The sequence below is a fragment of the Sporobolomyces salmoneus genome (genome assembly GCF_050403485.1).
Source record: "Sporobolomyces salmoneus JCM6883 DNA, S_salmoneus_JCM6883_v1_ctg69, whole genome shotgun sequence".
NCBI classification, from domain to species: domain Eukaryota; kingdom Fungi; phylum Basidiomycota; class Microbotryomycetes; order Sporidiobolales; family Sporidiobolaceae; genus Sporobolomyces; species Sporobolomyces salmoneus.
In genome coordinates this window covers 17,293-41,717 of record NW_027481094.1, presented here as the reverse complement: position 1 = coordinate 41,717, position 24,425 = coordinate 17,293, and the positions used below count along the sequence as shown (strand labels likewise).

Below are 24,425 nucleotides of genomic sequence, written 5' to 3'. Positions count from 1 at the left end.
AAAGTGACAAAGCACAAAACCCGGGAGGAAAGCTCTAAGGGAGAAGATCAGTAAAAGAAGGGAAATACAAGGACTGCGTAGTAATCTATACTTTAGGTGCTCTAAGAAGGATACAAAGAAGGTTGACTCCCATGGCAAACCCTCCCGCGATGATCCAGGCCGTGCTGTATCCGAGCTCGTGGTGGAAGCGGAACATGATCGCGAAGAGGATACCTCCAAAGTTGCCCATTGCTCCGACAATTCCACTGACCACTCCGTTCGAGTTGACGTTGCAGTGAGGGACGAGCGCGAAGTTGGCACCGTTTCCGACTAGAGATCAAATCGAAGTGAGTCAGTTGGTTTCGCAAGACAGCGGAGAACGTGTTTACTAACCTTCACAGAATACAGCCATTAGAACGACAAGACCCATTTGCGTGTTGAGGTCAGGACGAGATCCGTCCAAGTAGCATTGACGAACGTACTGTTGAAGAACGTCGAATCGTCAGATTTGCCGTCTCGATTCGCACAAGATGCAGAGATGACGGGACTCACGAGACCGTAAGCGAGGGTCATAACACCTTGTAAGAAACCGAGGACGATAGTGAGGTACTTCTTCGCTCGGACTCCTCCAAATCGTTTCATGGTGTAAACTTTGTCTCCGAGGTAACCACCGAACGGACGAGTGACGATGTTAAGGAAACCAAAAGTAGAAGTGTAGTAACCAGCTTTGAGTTGACCAAGTCCAGGGTGATCCCCATCGAGAACGTTCGCCAAGTTTGCGTCGACCGCCAATTCGAATCCGAAGGTAGTCTGTGGACAACCATGAATGAGTTATAGTTCGACTGCAGTCAAAGAGCGAATAGGATGCGACTCACGGCATACATCAAGCCGGGAAGCCAAGTGGTAGAGCTCGACATGATGGCCCAGAACATTTTCATCGTCAAAGGTTCTGAGACGGCCAAATCGAGAGGTACTTCAGCGGCGGCTTCGTCTTCATCGTCATTGACGGCTTGTACACGACTGGTAGCGTTGTTCGACTTCTCGCGCATCTTGCTCTCGATGACTCGGCGTTCGGAGGGGTCGAGCGCAGCGAAATGACCTTGACGAGCGGCAATCGCCGAAGCGGGAAGAGTGTGTCGGGCGGACCATTTGCCTGCAGCATCAAAGAGAGTCAATAAGGATCGCTTGCGGCAAGAGAGCGAAGGAGAAGCTTACCGGCGGGGTGATCAGTTCCAACGAAAATGCAGAGTCCAGCGACGAGCCAAAGGATGGGAACAGGGACGATCGCGAAGGAAGCTCGCCAGGCGACCGAGTCGGTGAGACCTCTATGGATGAGGGATTCGTAGAGAGCGACCATGACGACGAAAGTGACACCACCACCTGTGTAACGCGATTCGAGACATCATGAGCTTAGACCCTCGGAAATGAAACTTGGAAAGGAGACTCACCGAGGTTACCCCATCCACCTGAGTACAGTCAAAGAGTCGAGATTAGCTAGGAGTGAGATAGTCGAGAGAAGCGGAAGAGTCTTACCGACCAAAGCGTTGGCAGTTCCAACGCTCGTTTTGTCGAAGAAGCACGTACTCCAAGCGAGACAGGGGACGAAGGTTCCACCGAGGATACTAGAAGGATAAGAACGAAGAGTCAGCATTGTGAGCCGGACCGAATAGAACAGCGAAAGAAGAAGCAACTCACCCAATGAAGAATCGGATCACGTAGAGACCTTCGGCCGAAGTGACGGTTCCCGCGAGTCCAGAAGGGATACTACCGACGATGAGGAGTCCAGCCATAGTCAAACGGGGTCCATAGCGGTCGACGAGAGGTCCAATCGCAAATCGCACGATCAAAGTCGAGGAAAGAGCGGCAATGTTGGAGTTTCCGATTTGAGCGGGCGTAAGGTTGAGGTCACGCTATACAGTAGACGAGAGCGAGCTCATGATGTCAGTCGACGTCTTTTGGAGAACAAAAGTACGCGAGAGCAAAACGCTTGTCTTTTTGAGCTGTTTCGAGCGACAACGGCGACTTACTCTGATTGCTTCAGGAATCAAGGGAGGGAATGCGAACCACGACAAGAACGCGACCTGTAGGAATCAGACGAAGCGATGCTGTCAGCATCACAAGCGTTGGGGCCAGAAGAAGAAACGCAAGTTTGAAACTCACGAAGAATCCGAGCCATGCGAGATGGAAGTTGATCGAGTACTGGTCGCGGAGGTTTAAAAGGGGGATGGTGTAACTCTTGCCGTTAAGATGGTTGACGACGGCAGGTTTCCAGAGTGAAGACCACTTGAACGGAGGAGGACCTCCCATTCGAGAGAGTGAGGCGGTGAGAGCTTCATCGGCTTCTTTCGTAGCGGGGCTTGCAGGTGTGATTGAGGATTCGCGGGAGATCTTGTCTTGAGCCGACATGCTGAAAAGGTTCTTCTTCGTCGAGAGAGATTCCGTTTAAGGTTTCGTTGATTGAAGTTCCAAGTGGAGGAGAGACCGTCCAGCGGGGTTGTCGTGGGTGTCGTGAGAGTTGTTGGAAAGAATGAAAGAATGAAGGAAGAGAGGAAGCTGGAGAGGAAGAAGGGAGCGAACGAAAGAAAGAATTCGCCGTGATAACTTGTGCGAAGCAGGAGATAAGAACTGATAGAGAGGGCGTATCTTTCTTCTACCCTTGGCTACAAGCAAGATGAGAGTCTAGGCTAAGTCCGATCGAGTGCAAGTTAGATCGAGACTCGGGATCCGACACCGGAGTTTAGTGATTGGAGTGAGAACGGATCAACTTACGAATTTTTTCTCACTCACGGGCGGGTAGCTCAGTTGTTCGTCCTATGAGACCCCGTACAGTAGATGGAGATGCTCGAAACCAATGTACAACGCTTCAAAGTAGTGAGGAGATAGTGAAAAGGAAAAATCGAAATTCCTTATCTTTCGACTTTCAATCTCAATCGAGAGCTCGCGCTAGCCTGTCAAATTCCAGGCAATTCGCCCGACTCGGATTCAACAATGTTCGAGATTGTACCTAGCCAAGCTCCACTGACCTTATCGAAGTCTTCTTCTCCCTCATCTCATTCAACACACTCGGCTCTCCCATCACCGACAGCTCACCACTGCCGACCTTGAACACTACGCTATGGCACCAGTCGCATCCGATACACTAGGTGGAGGAAGTAAACGAAGAAAGACGGTGTTTGTCGTTGGGTTGGGAATGACGGGAATCGCGTTCATCGAAAAGATGCTCAAACTGGACGAGAACGACGAATACTTTGTCAGAACTTGCGGAGAAGAGTCACATTACGCTTACAATCGAGTAGGGTTGACGGAATACTTTGAGCATCGAGTAAGAAAGAGCATCTTCTCCTTCGTTTCTCTCTCCCTCAACTTTTGAGCTGACACACTCTTCTTCGCGTTTCGCACGATTAGAATGTCACGGATCTTTATCTACAACCTGCGACCTTCTACGCCGATCAATCTCCGGAGAAATTCGCATTCTCGACGGGAGAAAAGGTCGTCGAAATCGATCAAGTCAACAAAACTGTTCTCACCTCGAAGGGAAACGTCTACCAATACGATATCCTCGTTCTCGCGACTGGTTCGAACGGAGCTTTACCGCCTTACGTGCCGAAAGAAAGCCCACCAAAGGGAATTTTCGTTTATCGCAACATCGCCGACTTGGAATCAATCATCGAATACGCTGAACAGGACTATGTCCAGAGGGCTTCGGTTGTTGGAGGAGGAGTGAGTGTCTCTCTTAAGAGGAACGTACAGCTTTGCTGCAGGAACTGACGAAACACTCTTCTCCCGGCTTAGCTTCTCGGACTCGAAGCTGCGAAAGCTGTTTACGACCTACCAACAATCCCTTCCGTCGAGATTCTCATCCGTCAGAACTTCCCTCTCAACCGTCAGATCGATGCGACCGCTGGAGAACTCGTACTCAACAAGATCGAAGGCATGGGAGTCAAGGTTCACGTCGCCTGCGAACCGACAGCTCTCATTGTTGAGGATGGACGATTCGCTGGATTCGAGTTCGCCGATGGTCAGAAACTCAAGAGCGACATCGTCGTCTACGGTATCGGAATCTCGCCCCGGGACGAGCTCGCGAAGACAGCTGGAATCAAGTGTAGTTCTCGAGGAGGAATCGAAGTCGACGACAGTCTAATGACTTCGGCTCAAGATGTTTACGCTATCGGAGAGTGTGCTTCATGGAAGAACAACACTTTCGGTCTTATCGGACCCGGAATCGAGGTCAGTCTCTTTCGATTACTCTTCCGCTCGAAATCGGTTCTCACTCTGCTTCTCAACTGTAGATGGCCGATATCCTCGCATTCAACCTTACTCAAACCACTACCCACGCCGCTCGCAAGATGAACTACCCCGATCTTTCGACCAAGTTGAAGCTCATGGGTGTCGACGTTGCATCTTTCGGAGAGTTCGACGCCGACGAGCGAGCAGCACGAGCTGCCGAAGCTGAAGAAGCCAAGAAAGCGTCGTTGGCAATGGAAGGAGAGGTCGAGATCACATTCAAGCCCAGTCGTCAAGTCCCGAGGAGTACTCGAAACGACTCAGTCAAAGCTCTCACTTACCTCGACCCGATCGATGCGACTTACAAGAAAATGATCTTCTCTGCTGATGGTACTCGTACGTTCCCTTCCCCTCACTCTCACGAGAGTTGAACCAAGTTGATCGAGCTCGACTCTATAGGATTGATCGGAGGAATCCTCATCGGGGATACCGACTCGTTCACGAAGCTCGTTTCGCTCGTCAAGAGGAAGAAGAAACTCGATGTCTCTCCTTCGAGCTTCATTCTCGGCAAGAAAGGAGAAGATGATTCGAGCGAACTCCTCGACGACGATGTCATCTGTTCGTGCCACGGTGTCACGAAAGGAGCCGTTTCGAAATGCGTCAAAGAGGGAATGACCGAATTCAACCAAATCAAGTCGTGCACGAAAGCTGGTACTGGATGTGGAGTGAGTTGAATCTTCTTCATTTGACTTGTACTAGACGACTGACTCGCTTGCCGCCGCAGGGATGTGTACCCCTCGTCACTTCCATCTTCAAAGCCGAAATGAAAAAGAACGGAAACGCTATCTCGAACAAGTAAGCTCTTTCTCTCCCCTGATCCTCAGAGGGGCTGTCAAGACTGATTCTTCGTACCCGCTCCTCAGTCTATGCCCTCACTTCACGATGTCGCGTAGCGATCTCTTCTCAGTAATCAAAATCAAGAAGCTTCGCGATTTCAACGCTGTTATGAGCACTTGTGGTCAAGGTCAAGTCGGTTGCGAGATTTGTAAACCAGTAATTGGGTCGATCTTGGCTTCTCTGTACGGAGAGCTCGTCATGAAGAAGGAGCTTCACGTGAGCTATTTCCTCCCCTCCACTACCAGTTCGGGCTTTCGCTTACAAGGGTGTTGTCGTTGTCTAGGGCCTACAAGATACGAACGACCGTTTCTTGGCGAACATCCAACGTAACGGTACGCCCCGTTCTTCTTCCGCCTTGACTCTTTAGCGAAACATAACTGACCTCCTTCTTCGTTCTCAGGTACTTTCTCCGTCGTCCCTCGTATCGCAGGAGGTGAAATCACTCCCGAGAAGCTCGTCAAGATCGGAGAAGTCGCGCTCAAGTACCATCTATACACGAAAATCACAGGAGGACAGCGAATCGACTTGTTCGGAGCTCGCAAAGACGACTTGCCTGCGATTTGGGAAGAGCTCATCGACTCGGGATTCGAATCGGGTCACGCTTACGGGAAGTCTCTTCGTACGGTCAAATCGTGCGTTGGATCGAGTTGGTGGTCGTTAAAGAGCTTTGCTTCATTTTCATACTTCGTCGAAGGTTCACTCCGCTCACGTATCTTTCACTTCTCTCAACAACAGCGATGATTCGGTCAAGATGGCTATCGATCTCGAGAACCGTTACCGGGGAATTCGATCCCGTACGAACTTCTATTCTCCTTGCTCGAATGAATCTTGACTGACGAAGAACGAATCTCTACAGCCCACAAGATCAAGGGGGGTATCTCTGGGTGTGTCCGAGAATGTGCCGAAGCTCAGGTAAGCTCCTTCCGCGGTCACTGTTCTTGAAACTAAGCTGACTCGAGAATCCGCTTCGCTTTCACAGAGCAAGGATTTCGGTTTGATCGCGACCGACAAAGGATGGAACATCTACGTCGGAGGAAACGGAGGAGCTCGACCTGCTCACGCTCAACTCCTCGCTTCCGATGTTCCTCCTTCGCAGGTGACAAAGCTCCTCGATCGATACGTGAGTCCTCTCTTCGCCTCTTCCCTGGTTGTCGCTAGACGCTGATTGTGGTCCTCATCGAACAGCTCATGTTCTACGTTCGCACCGCCGACCGACTGCAACGAACCTCGGTTTGGCTCGAGAGTCTCGAGGGAGGAATCGACAAGCTTCGCAGGATCGTTCTCGACGACGAGCTCGGAATCAACGCCGACTTGGAACAAGAGATGGAAGGTTTGATCGGTCACTACTTTGATGAATGGGCTGAGGCGCTCAAAGATCCCAAGATCAAGCGCAAGTTCAAACAATTCGCCAACACGGTTCGTTCTCGCTCTCTCGCTTCTTCACTGATCGAGCTTCGGAGCTGATCGGGAATCAACTGTACCGTCACAGGATGAAAGAACGCAGAGCGTCGAAATTATCAAGGAGCGTGGTCAAGAGCGACCAGCGGATTGGCCCAAACAGCAAACCGGTCTTCAATTCCGACCCGAACAGCTCAAGACACCTCGTTCCGAATGGAAATACGTTCAACTCTTGTCGGTCGACGATTTCGAGCCGACCGAAACCAACACTTCGTCCTGCGCGGTCAAATACGGAGAAGATACTCAACTCGCCGTCTTCCATGTGCCGAACCGAGGGTTCTTCTGTACTCAACAAATGTGTCCTCGTAAGGCTTACACCTCGTCTAACTTATCTTCGGCCATTCTCCTTCGTACTGATCCGATTTGTTCCCGTAACTAGACAAGCGAGCGTTTGTGCTCGAACACGGTATCATCGGTGAAACGAACGGCGCTCTCTACGTCTCCTGTCCTCTCCACAAGCGCAACTACTCTCTCGACACGGGTGACTGCCAAAACGACGACGAATACAAAATCCTCGCTTTCGACGTCAAGGAGGAAAACGGAAACCTTCTCGTACAACTACCTCCTCCTGACGAATTGGATGCTCTCATCGGTAGCAGTCGCTGGATGGTACGAAAGGCGAAGGCAGCTGCAACGGCAGCGAATCCTTCCAACGATATTGAGTACGTCTCTCTCACTCTCGCTTCCCGCACATTGAGACTGACACGCCAGTCCACGTTTACAGCATTGTCGGACCTGATGGCGACGCCGAACCCGACAAGAAAGCCGCGTCTGGTAGCTGCGGAGATGGAGACAAAGCTTGCGGAGGAGGAGGAGGCGAGCTCGAATGGTGATCTTTTCGTTCCGTAGATTCTTTTCCTTTTTAGGTTACATATTTTGTCGTACTTGTTGTCAATCTCAGGATCTCTCCGTCTCGTTTCTCGTATCTGGGCTGGGCGACAGGATGTGCGAGAGCCAGAGTTGGGCCAGAGGATAGAACCAACTTCTGAAGCCACACCCACTTCGAACGGAGATAGCGGGACTCTTGACTGTGAGCTGGCTCTGCCAAGAACCCGAGAAGAATCAGACGAGACGATTGGCGCAGAGTCGCACAAATCCGACGACGCGAGTGATTTCAAAACGATAAGCTCCTTCAACATCATCGACTCTCGAGAACGAGCTCGTACGCAGCAGCGGACGATTCATACAGCTTCGAAACTCTTATCGACCCAACAAGAACCCAGGAGCACTCGACAACAGGGGTCAAACCAGCTGGAAAGAAATCGATGAACCTGGAGTTTGCTCCCGAAGCAGGGCCGTCCTCTTTGCACGGACAGAAGCGTGCGAGTATCAGCCGTGATTCCGGAACCAAGGTTAGTCGTAGTTCCGCTCAATCCCTGGTCTCAGTAGAGAGATCGGGAGATCAAGCTCCAGTCTCGAGTCGAACGCGCTATGGCGAGGAAGGAGCTGGATGGAGGAGCTGACCTTTGCTTGAATCCGAACGCAGGGTAAACCTCAGAAGACTCGACAAAGAGTAAGCTTGAGCTGTAAAGAATGTCGTCGGCTCAAGTTGAAATGCGATCGCTCTTTCCCTTGCTCGTCGTGCAAACGGAGGGGATGTGCCGACATCTGTCCTGATGGAGTGAGGAAACCGCCGGGACGAGCGTTGGAAATTCAAGCCGAATTCTCTCTCCTCGCGAAACGAGTCGAATTCCTTGAAAATCTCGGTACGCCTTGCTCCTTCGTGTTCTCTGACTCCGGTCGCGATTGCTGATTTATCCTTCGCCTGATACAGTGACGGAGCTCGGAGCGGGAGATAGAATACCGCCGGCGTTGAAGCTACAACACGCCTCGAAGAAAACTTCGTCGTTCTTGAAAGAGCTCGAATCGCAAATCGAACACGCTTCAAACACGCGGGCGAACGACGACGACATCGGCGGCAGCGACGAAGATCTCACAAGGGGCGACGACTTTGATGCGGAGAACGGAGATGCGAGCGAGAACGAAACCGAGGCGAAACTTGTTGTCGGCGTAGGGTCGCTGAGTATCGGAGCCGATGAAGGTACACGTTATCTCGGAGCTAGCGCGGCACCATCATATTTCTTCTCTGACGACGAGGTGCGTACAAAGTCCTTTCTTTCCATCTTCGTGAGCCTTTTCTGACTCGATCGCTATCACGACGGAATCAGGACGACGACGACGAACAAGGAGCGGACGAGACACAAGACGACGGAGAAGGACATCCAGTCGTTCAGCTTGGTGCCGGGCAACGCGGGATTGAGGAGGTCGAAACTTATCGAAAGATGCTTCCTCCATTTGAAACGGCGAAATCACTGGCCGACAATTACTTCAACTTCCTTGCCTTTCAATTCCTTCCTCTTTCGCCACAACAGTTCTACGAAGACTACCTTCCGAGCTCTTACACACCAAATGATCCGTCTCCAACCAAATTAGGATGTCTCTACGCGGTCTTGTCTCTAGGTGCGCTCTTCGGTCGTCTACGCCTCGTGTCTTCTCACCAATGGCCTTTAGCTGTGCAGGCTCACTCTTTGATCCCGAGAAACCTTCTACATTCAGCGAACAAGCCCAACGCTATTTCCTCCGATCGCAAAACGTCCTCGCTGCCGCGAAAGCCCTCTCTCACAACACTCTCGCTACCTCGCAAACTCTACAGCTCTGTGGTTCTTTCCTTTTGTGCCAGCACAACTTGAGAGAAGGACGGGAGACTTTCTTTCCGATGGTGAGTTCATCCCTTCCACAGCTCGTCAATCTTGTTTGTTTGACGAGTCTCTTCTCCTTCAGCTCGGTATTGCGAGTCGGTTGATCGTCACTCAAGCTTTACATCGCGATGGAACCCTGTTCGGAATTCAAGGCGACGAGCTTAATCGCCGACGTCGGGTATTTTGGGAGTTCTCTACAATCGAGAGAATGCAAGGTGAGTCGACCATCTCTTGAAAATCTTACCATATCCCTCGCTAAGCTCTTTCGTATTCGCTACAGCGTACATCTCAGGCCGTCCCTACATCCTTCAGGATTCGCAATTCGACACCAAGTTCCCCGACGATGCTAGCACTTTCGATATCGCGAAATGGCAACTTGGGACATTGATCGGCAAGATCATCAACAAGGCTTTCTCGCTCGAAGCGCCTTCGTACTCGACTATCCTCAAACTCGACGCCGAGCTTCGGAGTCTCGTTCGCAGTTCTCCCGACTCTCTGCGGTCCGGAGCTCTTCCTGCGAATGCTTTCGTCGAGAAGCTGCAGTTTGTCCCTCAACTTCCGGCAACAGCGCCTCCCTCGGATGCGACACTTATAGAGAAACTACAGCACCACACGATGGACCAAGTGAGTCGAATCGAGTTTCTAGCTGCGACTTTTCACACGAGCTAACTCTCTTTTCTTCCTGGCCAGATGTATTCCCAAGTGCTGTGTTCGCTTTTCTCTCTTCACTACTCATTCAGTTTCGCATATCTCTGACATTTCTGCTTGCTCTGTGTAGTCTACCTTCACAAGCCTGGGTACGCGATGGCTCTCCTTCACCATCCGAACGAACCTCTCCAGTCTCCGTACCGAGCTTCTGTCGAAGCTCTCGCCCTCGAAACTGCCGTTTATCTCGTCGCTGTCGCCAAATCGTGGATCACCTTGCATCCGGTTCTTTGTCCCCGGTGGTGGCAGTGAGTCGTTTCTCCCACGCGTTTCTTTCTGTCTCATGCGCTAATCTCTTACCTCCTTCCCCCAAGTATCTACTTCCACGCTTTCGCCGCCGCGGTCTCGCAAGCTTCGCTCGTCATCAAGAGTCCAACCTCGCTTTTAGCTCCTCACTCCTGGACTCAACTCAAAGAGGCGGTCACCGTTTTCGAAATCGCTGGATCGACAGGAGCTCCTTGCAGCATGTATATCCCTCGCCTCAAGACGCTGCAGGAGAAGGCGTTCATCAGCCTTCAGAACTTGCTTTCGGTTCCACTCGGACTCGGATCTCAAGGTTCGAGTGATCAGCTTCTCGAAGGCGAGATCGCGAGATCCATCCTGTATGTACAATCTTTTATTCTACAAAGTGCGCAGCTGATGTTGTATCATCATTCAGCAATCCGCCTGCTCGACTTGAACGCAAAGCAGCGAAAGGAAAATCTTCAAGCTCGGGAGCCCCTTCACCCCCTGGATCAGGTCCGGGCAACTCTCCATCTCCTCGAGCAACCACCTCCGCCATGCCGCAAGATATTCCTTACAGTCCCTTCGACGCTCGCATTTATCCCTCGGTAGCTTCGTCTTCGTCCTTGCCGAATCCGCCCCATCCAGCTTTACCCCCTCAGCACGACCAGTACAATCGATTTGCGACCCCATCCTTCTCTTCAATCCTACCCGAGTCTCACAATGATGCTCAAACAAACTCATTGCATTTGATGCCGACTTATCCGTCTGCGCTCTCTTCCTTTCCGACCGAACAGCAGCTTCCGCCTCTCGATGCCTACGCTCTACCGTTAGAGTCTCAGGAGTTCGGTGGATTCGCGACCAGTTTTCCGGCGTCGCACGAATGGATCCAACCGAATCAGAGCTTTGATCAGCAAGGCGAGTTTGACACCTCTGGGTTTCGAGGTTACTCTATTTCGTCTTCGAGTAAGATGTCTGACGGCTCTGATCTCCCACAGGCCAACAATCGAATATCCCTACGCAAGAACCGAGCCCATTCCCGTCTTATTTCGATTTCGCGAATTACGCAGCATAGAGTAGAACAAAGTAGAATTGTACCACTGACATTTGTAGCTCCCTTGCATCCGGAAGCTTCGGCTCCTCTCTCTCTTCAGGGATCATCACCTCGGCGAGGAGAGGAAAGGAGTTAAGCATTGTCAGGAGCGCAGGAAATCCCCCTCAAAACCTCAGAACTTTGTCTCGCACGGTTTCGCAAGGGGTTCGATCGTGCCTCATTGTCGTTCTTGCGTGCATGTAGGCGTGTACACTCTTAGACGGAGACGAAGCTGTAACACCTCGAGCGTCGAGCTTGGCGCTGCGAGTCTCGCGAAGTTTTGATTTTCGTCGAGATTTGTCCTCCCTCGCAGTCACGTTTATGTGTGTCGTCGATCCTCACGAGGTCCTGTACAGTACAAGGCAGTACAGTACTGCAAATCTGCAATTCTCGAAAGTGTACTCATGCCAAGGATCTTCTCGAAAAGGAATGAACTTCATTTCAGAGGAATGTTGTGGCCGATCTCTATTCCTCTCCACTTCTTCCACGACTTTCGACAACTCTTCACACACTCGTCTCAACGGCATTCAGCTCTCGAACTCGAAGGACGAGATCGGACGGCCCTACGATGGCGAGAACGACTCTCTTGGTTCAATGTTTACTCTTGTTGACTTCTATCGCGACGGCATTTCGACACGGCGTACCCAGCAACGATCCGACCCTTTTCGTACCGAACAGCTATATCGTTGAAGTGGATGGAACGTCGGCAGCTCTAGGGAAACGCGGGTTGAACGCCTTCAAGGTACGTTCCTCTCCCTCCTCCCCCTCTCTTCGGTCGTTTTTATTTCAACATCGAGGATAATCGAACGCGTTGACACTCTTTCGATACAGCTACTCGATCATGTATTACTTGGGATTAAAGGACAGGGAATCCGGTACACGATCAAACAAACGTTCAAGGATTTGCCAGAGGTTTTCCATGGAGCGAGTATCCAGGTTCCAGACGGTACTTCGATCGACGATTTGCGAAAGGTAGACGGTGTCAAGGTAAGCTCGTCGTGCTGACTGCCATCAAACACGCGGAATTGACGTACGATCACTTGTAGAACGTTTGGCCCGTTCGAATCCTTCGCCGACCTGACGGACCTATTTTCGAAGGCAGCGTCTCTGTTGACTCCCCTGCGCTCTCGGCTGCTACATCTCGACTCGCCAAGCGAGCGACGCAGTTCCCTCCTGCTTCCGCTTACCGCAACGACACTTTTACTTCGCACGTTCAAACTGGAGTCGATAAATTGCACAATGCTGGAATTCTCGGAGCCGGGATCAAGGTGAGCTCTCTGCACTCCTCAGCTGTGGACGTCCCGATCAGCAGACTGATGAAGGCATCGACTTTCGGAAGATCGCGGTCCTCGACGATGGAGTCGACTACACGAATCCTATTCTTGGAGGCTGCTTCGGCCGAGGCTGCCACATCTCCTTCGGCTACGACTTCGTTGGAGACGACTTCACTGGAGAGAACACGCCTGTCCCCAAGGAGGATGTCTGTCAGTACAACCTTTCGATTCGATTTTTCAACGTTTAGCTGACAATTTCGTTCGTCTCAGACTCTACTTGTGCTAACCACGGCAAGTCTTTCAGCTTCTAACGGGTTTGATCTAAGCTTATAATGTATCCTGAGTCTACAGGTTCTCACGTTACCGGAATCATCGGCGCTTTGGCCAACGAATATGGTTTCTCCGGTGAGTCTTCTCGCCGTTTTCGATAGAGAATTCCCGACTGACATTCTCGCGCTTCATTAGGTGTTGCACCTCAAGCTGAACTCGGTCAATACCGTGTCATCGGTTGCGAAGGGTTCACGAGTGAGGACGTCGTGCGTACAATCTCTCTTTTCCTTCTCCTTCGAATTTCGCTAAAGCCCCAATCTCGTCATGACAGCTCGTTCAAGCACTCATGAGAGGATACCGTGAAAATGTCAACATCATGTCTCTCTCGATCGCTGGAGGAATCGGATGGCTCGACATTTCCCCCTCTCAAATCCTCATCGAATTCCTAACTTCGAAAAACATTCACGTCGTAGTCGCGAGCGGAAATGATGGAACCGAGGGTATATTGATTTGTTCGTCCTATATCGTTCAATGAGCTGATCAAAATCTTCGACAGGTCTCTTTTTCGCCGATTCTCCCGCTGCAACGATCGGAGGAACGGCAGTTGGTAGCGTGTCAGTTCTTCCTTCTGGCGTTTCCGAATTGACGACTGACATCTTTCACATCCTCTTCAGCGATGTTGCATATCACGCTGCGTACGGTGCATCGCTATTGGGCAAACCTTCAATTCCCTACCAGTCACCTACTCCGTTCAACGAAACAAACGAATACACTCTCTACTTCACCTCGACCGATCCTACTCTCAAGAACGACGCCTGTACAGCTCTACCCGCGAACACTCCCGATCTCTCGAGAAGGGCCGTCGTCGTTCAACGAGGAACTTGCGATTTCAATGTCAAGCTCGCGAACATCGGCAAAGCCGGAGGGTAAGTCGTCTCTAAACTCGAAGCACCTGTTTGTTGTCGCTGACCCACCTCTATCCTCGTTCAGCAAAATCGTTCTCGTTTACAACAGCGCCGGCGCACTCGCCATTCCTCAACTCAACGTTGGAACTACGGGACTCTCGCACGTCGGCAGTCTGCGTCGAGAAGATGGATTACAGGTGAGTCGTACGTCGCGCTCAGCCGGCCGATCGGTGCTGATGATAGCGAACGTCTCGCGATTCAGCTCCTGAAATACTACCAAGCTCAACCTCGAGGTGTTCGAATCTCATTCCCCTTCACTACACTCGTTCCCTACGTAGCCGACACGGTCAGCGGAGGTGTTATCTCGTGCGTCATAACTTACACTGTCGCGGAAGGTCATGAACTGACTTTCTCGCCTTGTTGCACAGAACTTTCTCGAACTATGGCCCCACGAACGATCTCTTTGGAGTTCCTTCCGTTGTCGCTCCCGGTCTGAACATCCTCTCGACCGTTGTAGGAGGTCTCGGAATCATGCGAGGTAGCAGTATGGCTTGTCCTTTCGTCGGTGAGCCAACTTTTTCTTTCTCTTTCTGCCCGACGGAGCGAAACTCTTAACGCTTGCCTCGACCTCCTTCATAGCTGGAGCTACCGCTTTGATTCTCTCGGCTCGCGCATCTGAGAACCTGACCCCGCAGCAAGTCAAAAGTCTTCTCATGACGACCTCACAACAAACGCCAACTGCCTACGGAGGTCAGAATCTTGTGACTGCCGTTCGACAAGGTGCAGGTGAGCAACAGTTCCGAGATCGGTCCGTTCGCTGCATCGCTCAGCACTGACTTCTGCCATCTCGGAACAGGTCTCGTTCAAGTCGATCAAGCAGTTTCTCGCAAGACGCTCATCTCGCCGAGCATTATCCAACTCAACGATACTGCGTACTTCAATGCGTCGCAACCTCTTACCGTCACGAACAAGGGCGATTCTCCGATGACCTACACTTTGAGTTGGACAAACGCTCAAGGTGTTGCGACGTACAACAACGTGAGTTCGAGCTTCTAAGCGAATACCTGTATCCTGAGCTCACGAATTGTTCATCTCGCAGGGCGCTTCGAACCAAATCATCCCCTCGACTTCGCCCGCCGCCGTCAACGCTGCGACCGCACTTCGAGTAGCTTACTCTGCCCGAACTATCACGTTACAACCCGGTCAATCGCGTACGGTCAACGTCAACGTCATCCCTCCGAACCTTACCCCGACAGATATCGACAAATTCCCCTTCTACTCTGGTTGGCTCAAGATCAACGCTCTGTCTTCGAACGAGAGCTACAGCGGTTAGTCTCTATCTCATCCGAGTCGAGGATCCACCATACTAAACGGACTCTTGGCCTCCTCATTGTTTATAGTTCCGTTCTTCGGCCTTGGAGCAAAAATGATCGATATGCCAATCCTCGACACGACCGACGTCGCTCTCGGTCCAAAGCTTCCCTTCATCGCCGCTGGAGAGGATATCGCGACTGGTCCCGCAACTTACTCGACCTCTGACCCTCCCATCGTCTACTTCCGACTCGCAGGTAAGCTTCCGATCTTTTTTGAATCGAGCTCAGAGGAGCGTGCAATTAACCCCTCTTCGCTTCTTCAGCTGGTACCCGAAGACTCGCCGTCGACCTCGTCAATGCCGACATCGACTACAACGCGACGGTTCCCGCAGTCACGAACCCGGCGCAACGACTCGTCAAACGCTCGACGAACGACCTCTCGAAGCGAGCGACTCCGACAAATCACGATGAAGTCTCAACCATCGGTTCTCTTTACGCTCCGCCATACGCTCCCGCTCGCGACTACCTCGTCAGCTACTCGCCCGCGCCGTTCTCGGATTACGAAATTCCCGTCTCAACTTACACGAAGAGCGACAACACGAACGCGAGTGTCGCTCTCAATACCCCTTACCGCGTTCTCGTTCGGTAAGCATCGCTCTTAATCGCTCATCTTCCTGGATCTTCACTGATCATTCGACCGTGGTTCGCAGCGCGCTCAAAATCACGGCGGATCCTAAACTTTCTAACTCTTACGAAAGTTGGCTCTCCCCCTCCTTCACCTTCACCTCCTAAAGTTATTACTTATTCTCTATCACATCACGACTCGATACCCAAGTTAACTTATCTCGCATAGAGATAACACGGCTTCGTTCTCTTCGTCATCTTTCGGATTTCTCTCAGTTTGGTCTAGCTAGTTGGATGTCTTAACACGGATTTTTTTCTTACTCTGATCGCTTACTGTAACATCACATATTTCCGGCATCCGAGAGCCGGAGCGAGAGAGAAAGTGTGCGAGAGGATGACTTGAGATCGTTTCGCACTCTCGAAGCAACTTGAGAGGTCAGACGTGGATGAGAAACGACGATGAATGCAATATGCTGTGAACAGGAGGACGGTCATGATGGGAGGGTCTAGCTACAATAAGAATGAAAGAAGAGAAAAGAACGACAAGTAAACTGTAAACACCCGAGAGAGAAAAGAGATAGGACGGTAAACGATCAACGTCTCCGTTTTCTAGAACACCACAGCTGTTCAAACAGCCCGTTGTACACCTCGCCAAAGCTCGTAGAGCATCACATCGGCCCAAACGTACCCTCCAGGTAGAGGATCTCCATGAAGTCGGTCCTTCTGATGCGCTTCGTGACCTTTGAGAAGAGTTCCCCACTCATTGATGCGGAATTCGGGATGAGGAATATCAGTTTCTTCGTCAGAGGAGGCGGAATCGACGGAAGAAGTTGCGGAGGACGAGGAAGGAAGGACGAGTGATCGAACGGCTTGGTCGAGTTGATGGATTCGGTTGTGAGAGAAGGATGGAGGTTCGGTCGCTCCTCGAGAGTTGTCGCTCGTACGAGGGTTGATCTTGTCCTGTGTGAGAAAGCAGGGTTCGTCAGCTTTCTTCGCGAATTGAGCGAGAGAAATGAATTCTTTGCTCAACTCACCATGAAGTAGTCGTATTCTGCGACTTGGTCCGTAGGGTAGTGAAGACTTCTCCACACCTTTGCCTTCGCTTCCGGGAAAGCGTTTCTGACTTTATCCATCATTTGTCCAACTCGGAACCGGTACCAGGTCAATCGATCTTGGGAGAGGGCTTGCTCAGTCGGTCGTTGTGCGAGTACGTCTTGTTCCGCCCATCGCGCGAGGTCCCACGTTCCAGAAGTAATTTCGACGTAATCGGGTGCTGAGCGTCGACCATCAGCTTGGATGTGCTTGATGAGGGGAGTGATTTGGTCGACGAGACGATGTTCGAACATTCCGGGAGAGGCGTATTGAGGCATGCGCGAATCGCGCCAGTAGTCTTCCTGGTCGAGTCCAAAGTGGAAAACGGAAACGAGCTGGAGAAGCGAGACGAAGGGGTCAGCCCGGGGCTTTCTGCAGCAGCGCAGGAGACGAAACTCACGAGGAAGTCGAATTTGGGGATGTAACAGATACGAGGTCGGCTCGCATCTCGAACTGCTCGATACCCTCTTCCATTCAAACGATGCGGCCTCTCGATCGAATGTTGAGCCTTGACGGGAGCCCTCATCGGGGACGGACCAGCCGCCCAACGATGATTCGGTCGAATCACCTCACTTTCTTCACCCACCAATTGACAGAAGTTCTCGACGTGTTCCCTCGAAATACTGTCCCCGATCAGGAGCGCCGTTTTGTTGTGTAACCACGAGAATTCCGAAGGGTTGACATCAGAGTCGGGATAGAGGGTGTAGTCTCGTAGTTTGGCGAGGAAGTTCGGTGGTTGACAGGTAGGAGAGAAGGGGATCCAGCGGTTTCGATCAGCGTCGTGCGGGTCGACTTGGAGGGTTCCGAATGAAGAGTAGGGGTCGCAAGAGGCCCTAGACGTCATTCGTATCCGTGATAGGAGAGAGTTGGTGCGACCGGGTGTTCTACGATCATGCAGCGAGAAGATAATTAGCGAAAAGCGAAAAAGGAAACCAAAACCTGGCAAAACTCACGAAGAGGGAACGATTTGGGATAACATGAAGACAAAGGTCAAAGTGACGGCTCCTAACGCGATTGTCGAATACCTCGGTCTCGGTAGAGAGTACGGTTTCCCCTTTGGCGCCGAAGTTTTCCATTGCGACGTCGGTTTCCCTGAATCGTATAATCCCAATCCAGTCTTTTCCGATCTCTTATCATCCCAGGCGTACAGTGGCGGTGACGGTGGTAAGGAGATCTCTCCTGTTCGAGCATCGTAGGTGAGGTGAGAGATGAAGGGAGAAGCGATGGTCGAGTTTTGTTGCGAAACCGAGACTGAACTCCTCCGTCTGATGTGGGGTGCGATCGTCCGAGAAGCCGAGTTGCTGTGAGCGTTGATATAAGGAAGAGGCATGTCGGAACGGGGAGCTCGTAGAGAGGGAGGGAACCGAGTAGAACAAAAGGTGATGAGGTCGTCGAGATGAGCCGAAGTATCAGACTAGCGGACGACGACTATGCTGAAGCCAGTTGGGAGTTTGTCGGTCTTCGCACACAGCTGGAGGTTGATCTAGAAGGCTGAGCGAGAGTTGAGGAAGAAGTGAGATGAGATGAGACGTGAAAGTCGAAGCAGAGAGCCAGCGAGCAGCTGTACACTCTAAGTGACGATTGTCCATTCTAGTTCTAGCTTCTAGCTGTGACTTCCCCCTTTGCCTGGGTCGGGTGAGAAACAGGGGAGAGACATGTCAAATTTTCGCTCGTTTTGGAAGTTTTCGACTTTGGACAATGTTCGGTGGCTGGTCGACGATCTCTCCCCTCTCCCGCTTCGAGCAAGTACGGCGTCGTCGACCTGCATACAGTACTTCTCATCGACTTTCACTCGTAGCGATAAAGTCTGATCGAAAGTTTATGGCAACACACCATTCGACGTCCTTGCCCTGTACGCAAGCAGAGACAAGGTAGACACACTCCCTGCTGTGCGAAGCGTCGATCCCATCGTAACATGACTCGCGGAAATCGGTACAATGAAAATTAAAAGGAGAGATGTCTCGACCCTCTGAGCTAGTCATTAACACTCGAAGCAGCTGTACCGCGGGCGACGATCCCGATTGGAACAGCCGCCTTCCCGGGCTCCGCGACGACAAGAGCTTCGAACGACGAGTCGAGACTCTGCTTCTGCCTCGAGCTCCGTGAGCTCACTGAGAATTTCTCTCGCGAAGAAGCTTAATTTTGGCCTCCTGCGCGCAATGTACTTGAATCGGAGCCAGTGTATCAGGTCTGCTCAGACTCGAGCGTTTCCAGCAGTTGTCGGCGTCGAGGCGAGTGACTGAGAGAAATGATGGCCAGGACTATGAAAAGCTCGGTTCGGCAAACTCAAGTGCTGTCGCTCTGTTTACGAGCAATGGCCAGAGACAGAGCTGGATCCTACTTGCTACGAAGACCTCTCACGTCTATCGAGTTCGACGATGTACATGCCGCATAACAGAGAGAGCTCTTTCATCATCTTCCTACGATCTCTTCTGATATCTCCTCTGTCGACGTCTTGCCCGACCCCGATGGACCTTCGCCTGTTCCATCTTCTTCTCCACCTAATGTAGCGTTCTTCAACTTCTCTCCCCAAACTTTCGCAAACTCCGCCACGCTTTGTCCCTCGCTCAATTCGACGACGTCTTTCGGGTATCGATTGTGCGAATATCGAGGGAGAGCTCCTGCCGAGTTCTCAGATTCAACGATCTTGAGGATCGGTGTTGTCGCATTCGTCGTTGAGAGAGATGTAGAGAGCGAGGCGAGTTCGGAGTAGGTGAATAGGAGTGAATCGGTCGAGGAGGAGTAAGGATTGAAATCGATGATGAAGGTACGTGATTGATCGCGAGTTAGATACACGTCGAGAGTATCTAGGTCATTGAGACGTAGAGGAATCAGTCTCCGTCTCGGACGTAAAGGCGTCTAGTCGAAACGTACAATCTTGCAGAGGGAATTCATCTTTGACAACCTCGGACCAGAACGAAGAGATCTGATCAATGATCTGTCGACGTGCAGCTTGAGGTTGAAGGAAATCGTAGAACGTCGTATCTCGCTGCGAAATGCCTGTTGTATCGAAAGTTGGAGACGTTCGTTAGGCGCTAGCGCTCGGAAACCGACTCGAATACAGGAGACTAGACGAGCTCACCGACTAGCTGTCGACTCCGAATGAAACATCGCCATTCTTGCGATTTTGGCATGTCGAACCATTTCTTGAGGACGAGTTCGAAAGAGTAGGGTCGACAAGGCCTCTTCGGGGTGGCGGAACTACTTGACGATGTTGAATCTTCGAGAGAAAGGCTTGCTACATCGGGAGTAGGGTATCCTACCTGAAGCGTAGAGGAAGAAGGGTCGAAATCGATGCAATCATCGAAAGCGTGATCGAGATCGTGAGAGATGAAGTCGCTCGATTTGAGGAGGAGGTATACGTCTGCTGGGTTCTGACACTTGAGGTTCTGCCCCGGTATCATCCAAGCAGCGTCCTACGCGAGCCAAGAGTCAGCTCAAAAAATCTCTAAGCATTTCGCTGGGAATCGCTTGTACGCGAGTGAGGCTCCGGGACTTACTTGCGGTGAAGACCAATTGAGCTTTGGGAAGACTGCTCCTTCGTATCTCGACAGGACTGACCTGATCTCGACGTCAAGTTCGGGAAACGAAAACTGCTTGACGGGTTCATCGTCCTCTGAATCTGAATCTGGTTGCTCCTCTTCCTCCGAATCTGAATCGCTCAGCTCACTTATACTATATGGGATAGAAGAGAGGTCAGCGTATTGATCCAGCAGTGAACAATGTCGAAGCTATCGAAAAACAGGGAAAAACCTCGACTAACCCGTTCGGACCGCTTCCTTCCGGTAAGAAGAGACCGTCACTTTCCAGATACTCGAGTAACTCTTCCTCGTGAGGTATAGGCCGGATGATCGTAGCCTTAGGAGCATGTCGTTTGAACCGAGGGTACCAAGACGAGAATTGACAGGCGAGAACGTCGCTCCGGTGCAGCGGAGGGAAAGGTAGAGGTTCTGCAGTGCTCATGTCGGCCATGCAATACGATAGTGAGGCAGATGGAGGGAGGTCGAAGAGTTTAGAGATGAAGGTAGGGTTTTCGAAAACGGGCGGGAAAGGATCCGCGTGCGTGTCGACCGGTTTGTATAGGTTACCGTAAGCAACTAGCGTAATCTGTGATGCTCTAGGAGGTGTCAATGAGAAGCGGAGAGAGCCGAAGACTTTTTCGGACGTTCGCGCGAATTTGAAAAAGTTCGTTTCTTCTCTCTCCTCTTCTCTTTCAAACTTCGCTACGCCTTCAGCAGACCCTACAGAAGCTAGCAGTAGCTTGTGTCTCCCTCGGCTCCAACTCTCGAGACTCGCCCCAACCTCGCCGGCATAGCCACAGATTCGCAAAGAAGACTTTCCCGAGGCTTTCTCCACTCCAGCAGAACCGTCGATAACACTCTTCAACGACTCCAAACTACCTCCTTCACCTCCTCTCCATCCGTCCCCTCCGTTCCGACTTCGCACAGATGCGATCTTCCTCTCCTCCCTCCCCTTCTCGACCCGACACTCTCTACAAGTCAACTTCACTCGAAGATGGCCCTACGACACCTTATCCCGAAGTTGACTTCAAAGCCTCGAGAACCGACTTGTCGAGACATGAACCGACTTCATTCCCTGCGAGAGCTTGGCGAAAAGTTGTATCGACGGATTTCGTAGAAGGACATGGGGTTGCGCCTTTGGCTGAATCGCAGCGAACGGATGCCAAGTTCATCCAGAACTTTACTTTATGGTAAGCTCAACTCCGCAAGATGGGGACCTCGAGCGTTTCCGCTAACTTCGAGTTTTCTTGGTTTAGGCTCACTATGAACGCAACAATCGCCTGTTTCTCGACTGGTACTCTCGGCCCCGTACTCTACGGCTTATCATTGAGGGACTCCTCCTTGATCATTGCTCTCGTCAACATCTTCTCTTGCGGAATTCCGTAAGTTTCTTGATTTTCCACGAGCGTTTTCTTGACTCACACCGCGCCGCCTACAGATCCTACGTCGCATGCTTCGGTCCTAAACTCGGTGCAAGAACCATGCTTGTCGCCCGATACAGTTACGGATATTACGGATCGATGTTGCCCGCTCTTCTCAACCTTGTGTGAGCTTCAGTTTCTGGCCTCTGCACGAATTTGGCGAGCTGACGAGTTCTGTGTGATCCTCAGCTCTTTCATCGGATTCTGCGCCGTTAACTCGATCGTAGCAGGTCAAGTCCTCGTCGCAGTCAATCCAGGAGAGCTTTCGACAACGACTGGAATCGTCATCGTTGCTGTCATCTCGATGGTGATCTCGTTTTTCGGTTACCGTGTACTCCACGCCTGTGAACGATGGGCCTGTAAGTCTACTCGTCTCCGTTCCAGCAAACTAGACCTCAGCGACTAAATGTGCATTCTCTCGCAGGGATCCCAATTTGCATTTCGTTTGTGCTCCTCGCCGGATTCGGAGGTCGACATCTCGGTGCTGCTACGTCTTTCAATGTCGGCGCTTCGACCAAAGGCGGAATCCTCTCATTCATCTCAATCATTGTCGGTTTCACACGTGAGTCCAATTCGAATCTTCGCATGAATTATACCCAAGCTGACGAGCTCCGTTTGATTCCCTGAACAGTCTCATGGTCTGGATGCTCTGCCGACTTCAACTCTTACATGCGGCCCGACGTCTCGAAAACGAAAGTTTTCATCTTAACCTTCGCCGGACTCTACCTCCCCGCATGTCTCCTCCAGATTCAAGGTGCCGCTTTCGCCGCTGCGGCACTTTCGGGACTCGTACCAACTTGGGAAGAAGCCTACAACGCTGGATCGGTCGGAGGTCTCGTCGGAGTCGCCCTGGAACCGCTACACGGATTCGGGAAATTCCTTCTCGTCCTCTTCGCCCTCGGTATGATCTCGAATAACGCTCCTACGACTTACGCTTTCTCCCTTTCAATCCAAATCGTTTTCCCGTTCTTGACGAGGGTTCCTCGGTTCTTCTTCGCGATCGTTTGCACCGCTATCTGTGAGTTGCCTCTCCCTTCGATGTGTCATACCTTACTGACCTTGGGTCGGTTCACATGATCGCAGATCTCCCAATCGCTGTCGTAGGAGCCTCGGAATTCGAAGCCGCGCTCTCCAATTTCCTCGGATTGATCGGTGGATGGAGTAGTATCTTTGTTGCTGTGTTGCTCGCCGAGGTGAGCCCAATCCTCCACTCCAATAACTTTGTGGAGATACTAATCAAGAACTCGTCTCGATGCAGCATTTCATCTTCCGACGATTTTCATTCACCTCAGGCTACGACCTCTCAATCTGGGATCGTTCCTCGAAACTACCTCCCGGTATCGCTGCGTTGTTCGCTTCATTCTGTGGTGCCGCTCTCTACATCGTCGGAATGGATCAAGTCGTACGAACCCATTTCGCTTTCCTTCCTATCAATGACTTAGAAAACTGATCAAAGCGTTTATTCTATGATAGTGGTTCCGAGGACCTATCGCGAAACTGATCACGGGTCCTGACGAACACTACGGAGGAGACGTCGGATTCGAAACGGGTATGGCCGTCGCTGCGATTGTCTACATTCCGAGTCGTTGGCTCGAGAAGAGATTGTTGGGAAGATAGAAGGGCGACGGGCTCGTAAGGTAGACAGACAACAAAAGGGGACTTACTTAGGCCAGGACGTGTATTATCTGTTAATCTGTTGGGAATAGAGCATCGAGGGTTTTCTGCGTCGGGAAAGAGTTTTGGTTTTTTGCGGGAGCACAAGACATACAGGAGACTTGGTATGACAAGAGAGAGAAAGATACAGATGAGATACGACAGGGGTATTGAAGATCAACAGGCAAGGAAGTGAGCGATACAGGTAGAGAGCAAGAAAGAAAGAAGGAGGTAACCGAGTCTATTCGACGTCTACGACGCTTCCTCCGCGATGATGCAGTTCCCTCTTCGTCCTATAGCTTGAACATGACCTCACAAAGCCCTACAGTACCCAGCGCAACCGCCGTTCCCGCCCAAATTCGGAAGTTTCCCTCAGGTTTCGATGATCTCGCTGCTCCGCTGGTTCCGGTCGCCTGACTCGCGGCCGAATTCGTGATCGTGAGGGTCGTAACGCTTCCGCTTACGGTCGAAGTCGCTATACTGAATACCGGTTGCGAATCAGTATAATTGGAGGCAGAAGCCGAAACGAGAGTCGTCTGGTTTCCTCGAGTTGTTGTACCGGAGGGAGCGGCGGTAGCTGTCGGAGGTAGCGTCGAGGATAGATAAGAGCTTGGGGAGATAGCTGGACCGGGTCCGAGGCTGGGAGAGCTGAAAACACCACGCGAAGATGAGGAGACCGAGGTGGAGGAAGACGAGGGATTAACGATCGAAGGGAATGATTCGAGGTTGTCACCATCTACAGCAGAGTGCAGAGGAGTCAGTAACGATCAGCGTAGAGTCGTGTGACCCAACAAGACCGGCTTGGTGGGGGCTCGGAGAGAGTAAACAAAGCGGGAGAGGATAGGGAGCTCACCTGATGGTTGGACTTGGGCGTACGTTAGACTGATGGCCTGTATCAGCGTATACCATAGAAAGATTGAAGTGCGCATTGTCGAGATGGGAGGGCGTTGAAGTCAAAAGTTGAGCTTCGCTTCACCTCGTATTGAATTGATAGTCTATTCAATTCCTAAGGAATAGCACCGCCTCTCAAAAGAGGGAAGCCTATTCTTGGAACAAATCAAACTTCAACTTCAAC

General features: G+C 51.4%; 8 protein-coding genes across 8 annotated transcripts; 4 read left to right on the top strand and 4 right to left on the bottom strand.

Annotated features, from left to right (window-relative positions):
- Positions 1–85: 85 nt before the first annotated feature.
- Positions 86–2,385, bottom strand: JCM6883_004037 (uncharacterized protein; the record flags this gene model as incomplete). Its single annotated transcript, XM_076634729.1, has 10 exons — positions 86–309; positions 373–460; positions 532–789; positions 855–1,132; positions 1,195–1,359; positions 1,428–1,445; positions 1,513–1,601; positions 1,675–1,889; positions 2,007–2,060; positions 2,140–2,385. The coding sequence occupies 10 exons, from the start codon at positions 2,383–2,385 to the stop codon at positions 86–88; spliced, it is 1,635 nt and encodes a 544-aa protein (XP_076485290.1).
- Positions 2,386–3,169: 784 nt separating this feature from the next.
- JCM6883_004036 (uncharacterized protein) lies at positions 3,170–7,391 on the top strand (the record flags this gene model as incomplete). The annotated part of the gene is made up of 16 exons (XM_076634728.1): positions 3,170–3,301; positions 3,385–3,699; positions 3,772–4,206; positions 4,269–4,599; positions 4,663–4,928; positions 4,988–5,058; positions 5,127–5,316; positions 5,384–5,432; positions 5,501–5,753; positions 5,836–5,894; positions 5,957–6,012; positions 6,080–6,220; positions 6,286–6,516; positions 6,590–6,863; positions 6,938–7,220; positions 7,283–7,391. The coding sequence occupies 16 exons, from the start codon at positions 3,170–3,172 to the stop codon at positions 7,389–7,391; spliced, it is 3,195 nt and encodes a 1,064-aa protein (XP_076485289.1).
- Positions 7,392–7,823: 432 nt separating this feature from the next.
- On the top strand, positions 7,824–11,259 carry JCM6883_004035 (uncharacterized protein; the record flags this gene model as incomplete). Its single annotated transcript, XM_076634727.1, has 12 exons — positions 7,824–7,910; positions 8,045–8,264; positions 8,333–8,655; positions 8,727–9,018; positions 9,078–9,277; positions 9,340–9,472; positions 9,538–9,881; positions 9,948–9,966; positions 10,036–10,210; positions 10,277–10,564; positions 10,621–11,129; positions 11,183–11,259. The coding sequence occupies 12 exons, from the start codon at positions 7,824–7,826 to the stop codon at positions 11,257–11,259; spliced, it is 2,667 nt and encodes an 888-aa protein (XP_076485288.1).
- A 586-nt stretch (positions 11,260–11,845) lies between these two features.
- On the top strand, positions 11,846–15,831 carry JCM6883_004034 (uncharacterized protein; the record flags this gene model as incomplete). The annotated part of the gene is made up of 19 exons (XM_076634726.1): positions 11,846–12,019; positions 12,109–12,264; positions 12,324–12,545; positions 12,617–12,761; positions 12,822–12,842; positions 12,903–12,956; positions 13,017–13,087; positions 13,153–13,321; positions 13,378–13,435; positions 13,496–13,747; positions 13,812–13,923; positions 13,989–14,092; positions 14,155–14,291; positions 14,366–14,512; positions 14,583–14,764; positions 14,826–15,054; positions 15,127–15,294; positions 15,363–15,684; positions 15,750–15,831. 19 exons carry the CDS (start codon positions 11,846–11,848, stop codon positions 15,829–15,831), a joined length of 2,805 nt encoding a protein of 934 aa, XP_076485287.1.
- A 459-nt stretch (positions 15,832–16,290) lies between these two features.
- On the bottom strand, positions 16,291–18,085 carry JCM6883_004033 (uncharacterized protein; the record flags this gene model as incomplete). Its single annotated transcript, XM_076634725.1, has 4 exons — positions 16,291–16,623; positions 16,698–17,090; positions 17,156–17,639; positions 17,709–18,085. The coding sequence occupies 4 exons, from the start codon at positions 18,083–18,085 to the stop codon at positions 16,291–16,293; spliced, it is 1,587 nt and encodes a 528-aa protein (XP_076485286.1).
- A 1,082-nt stretch (positions 18,086–19,167) lies between these two features.
- Positions 19,168–20,727, bottom strand: CDC123 (cell proliferation protein CDC123; the record flags this gene model as incomplete). The annotated part of the gene is made up of 5 exons (XM_076634724.1): positions 19,168–19,562; positions 19,630–19,755; positions 19,838–20,171; positions 20,256–20,430; positions 20,519–20,727. The coding sequence occupies 5 exons, from the start codon at positions 20,725–20,727 to the stop codon at positions 19,168–19,170; spliced, it is 1,239 nt and encodes a 412-aa protein (XP_076485285.1).
- Positions 20,728–21,203: 476 nt separating this feature from the next.
- On the top strand, positions 21,204–23,314 carry JCM6883_004031 (uncharacterized protein; the record flags this gene model as incomplete). Its single annotated transcript, XM_076634723.1, has 9 exons — positions 21,204–21,466; positions 21,533–21,658; positions 21,715–21,822; positions 21,887–22,056; positions 22,122–22,259; positions 22,329–22,715; positions 22,781–22,890; positions 22,956–23,099; positions 23,171–23,314. 9 exons carry the CDS (start codon positions 21,204–21,206, stop codon positions 23,312–23,314), a joined length of 1,590 nt encoding a protein of 529 aa, XP_076485284.1.
- A 329-nt stretch (positions 23,315–23,643) lies between these two features.
- Positions 23,644–24,279, bottom strand: JCM6883_004030 (uncharacterized protein; the record flags this gene model as incomplete). The annotated part of the gene is made up of 2 exons (XM_076634722.1): positions 23,644–24,086; positions 24,204–24,279. The coding sequence occupies 2 exons, from the start codon at positions 24,277–24,279 to the stop codon at positions 23,644–23,646; spliced, it is 519 nt and encodes a 172-aa protein (XP_076485283.1).
- Between the last annotated feature and the right edge of the window lie 146 nt (positions 24,280–24,425).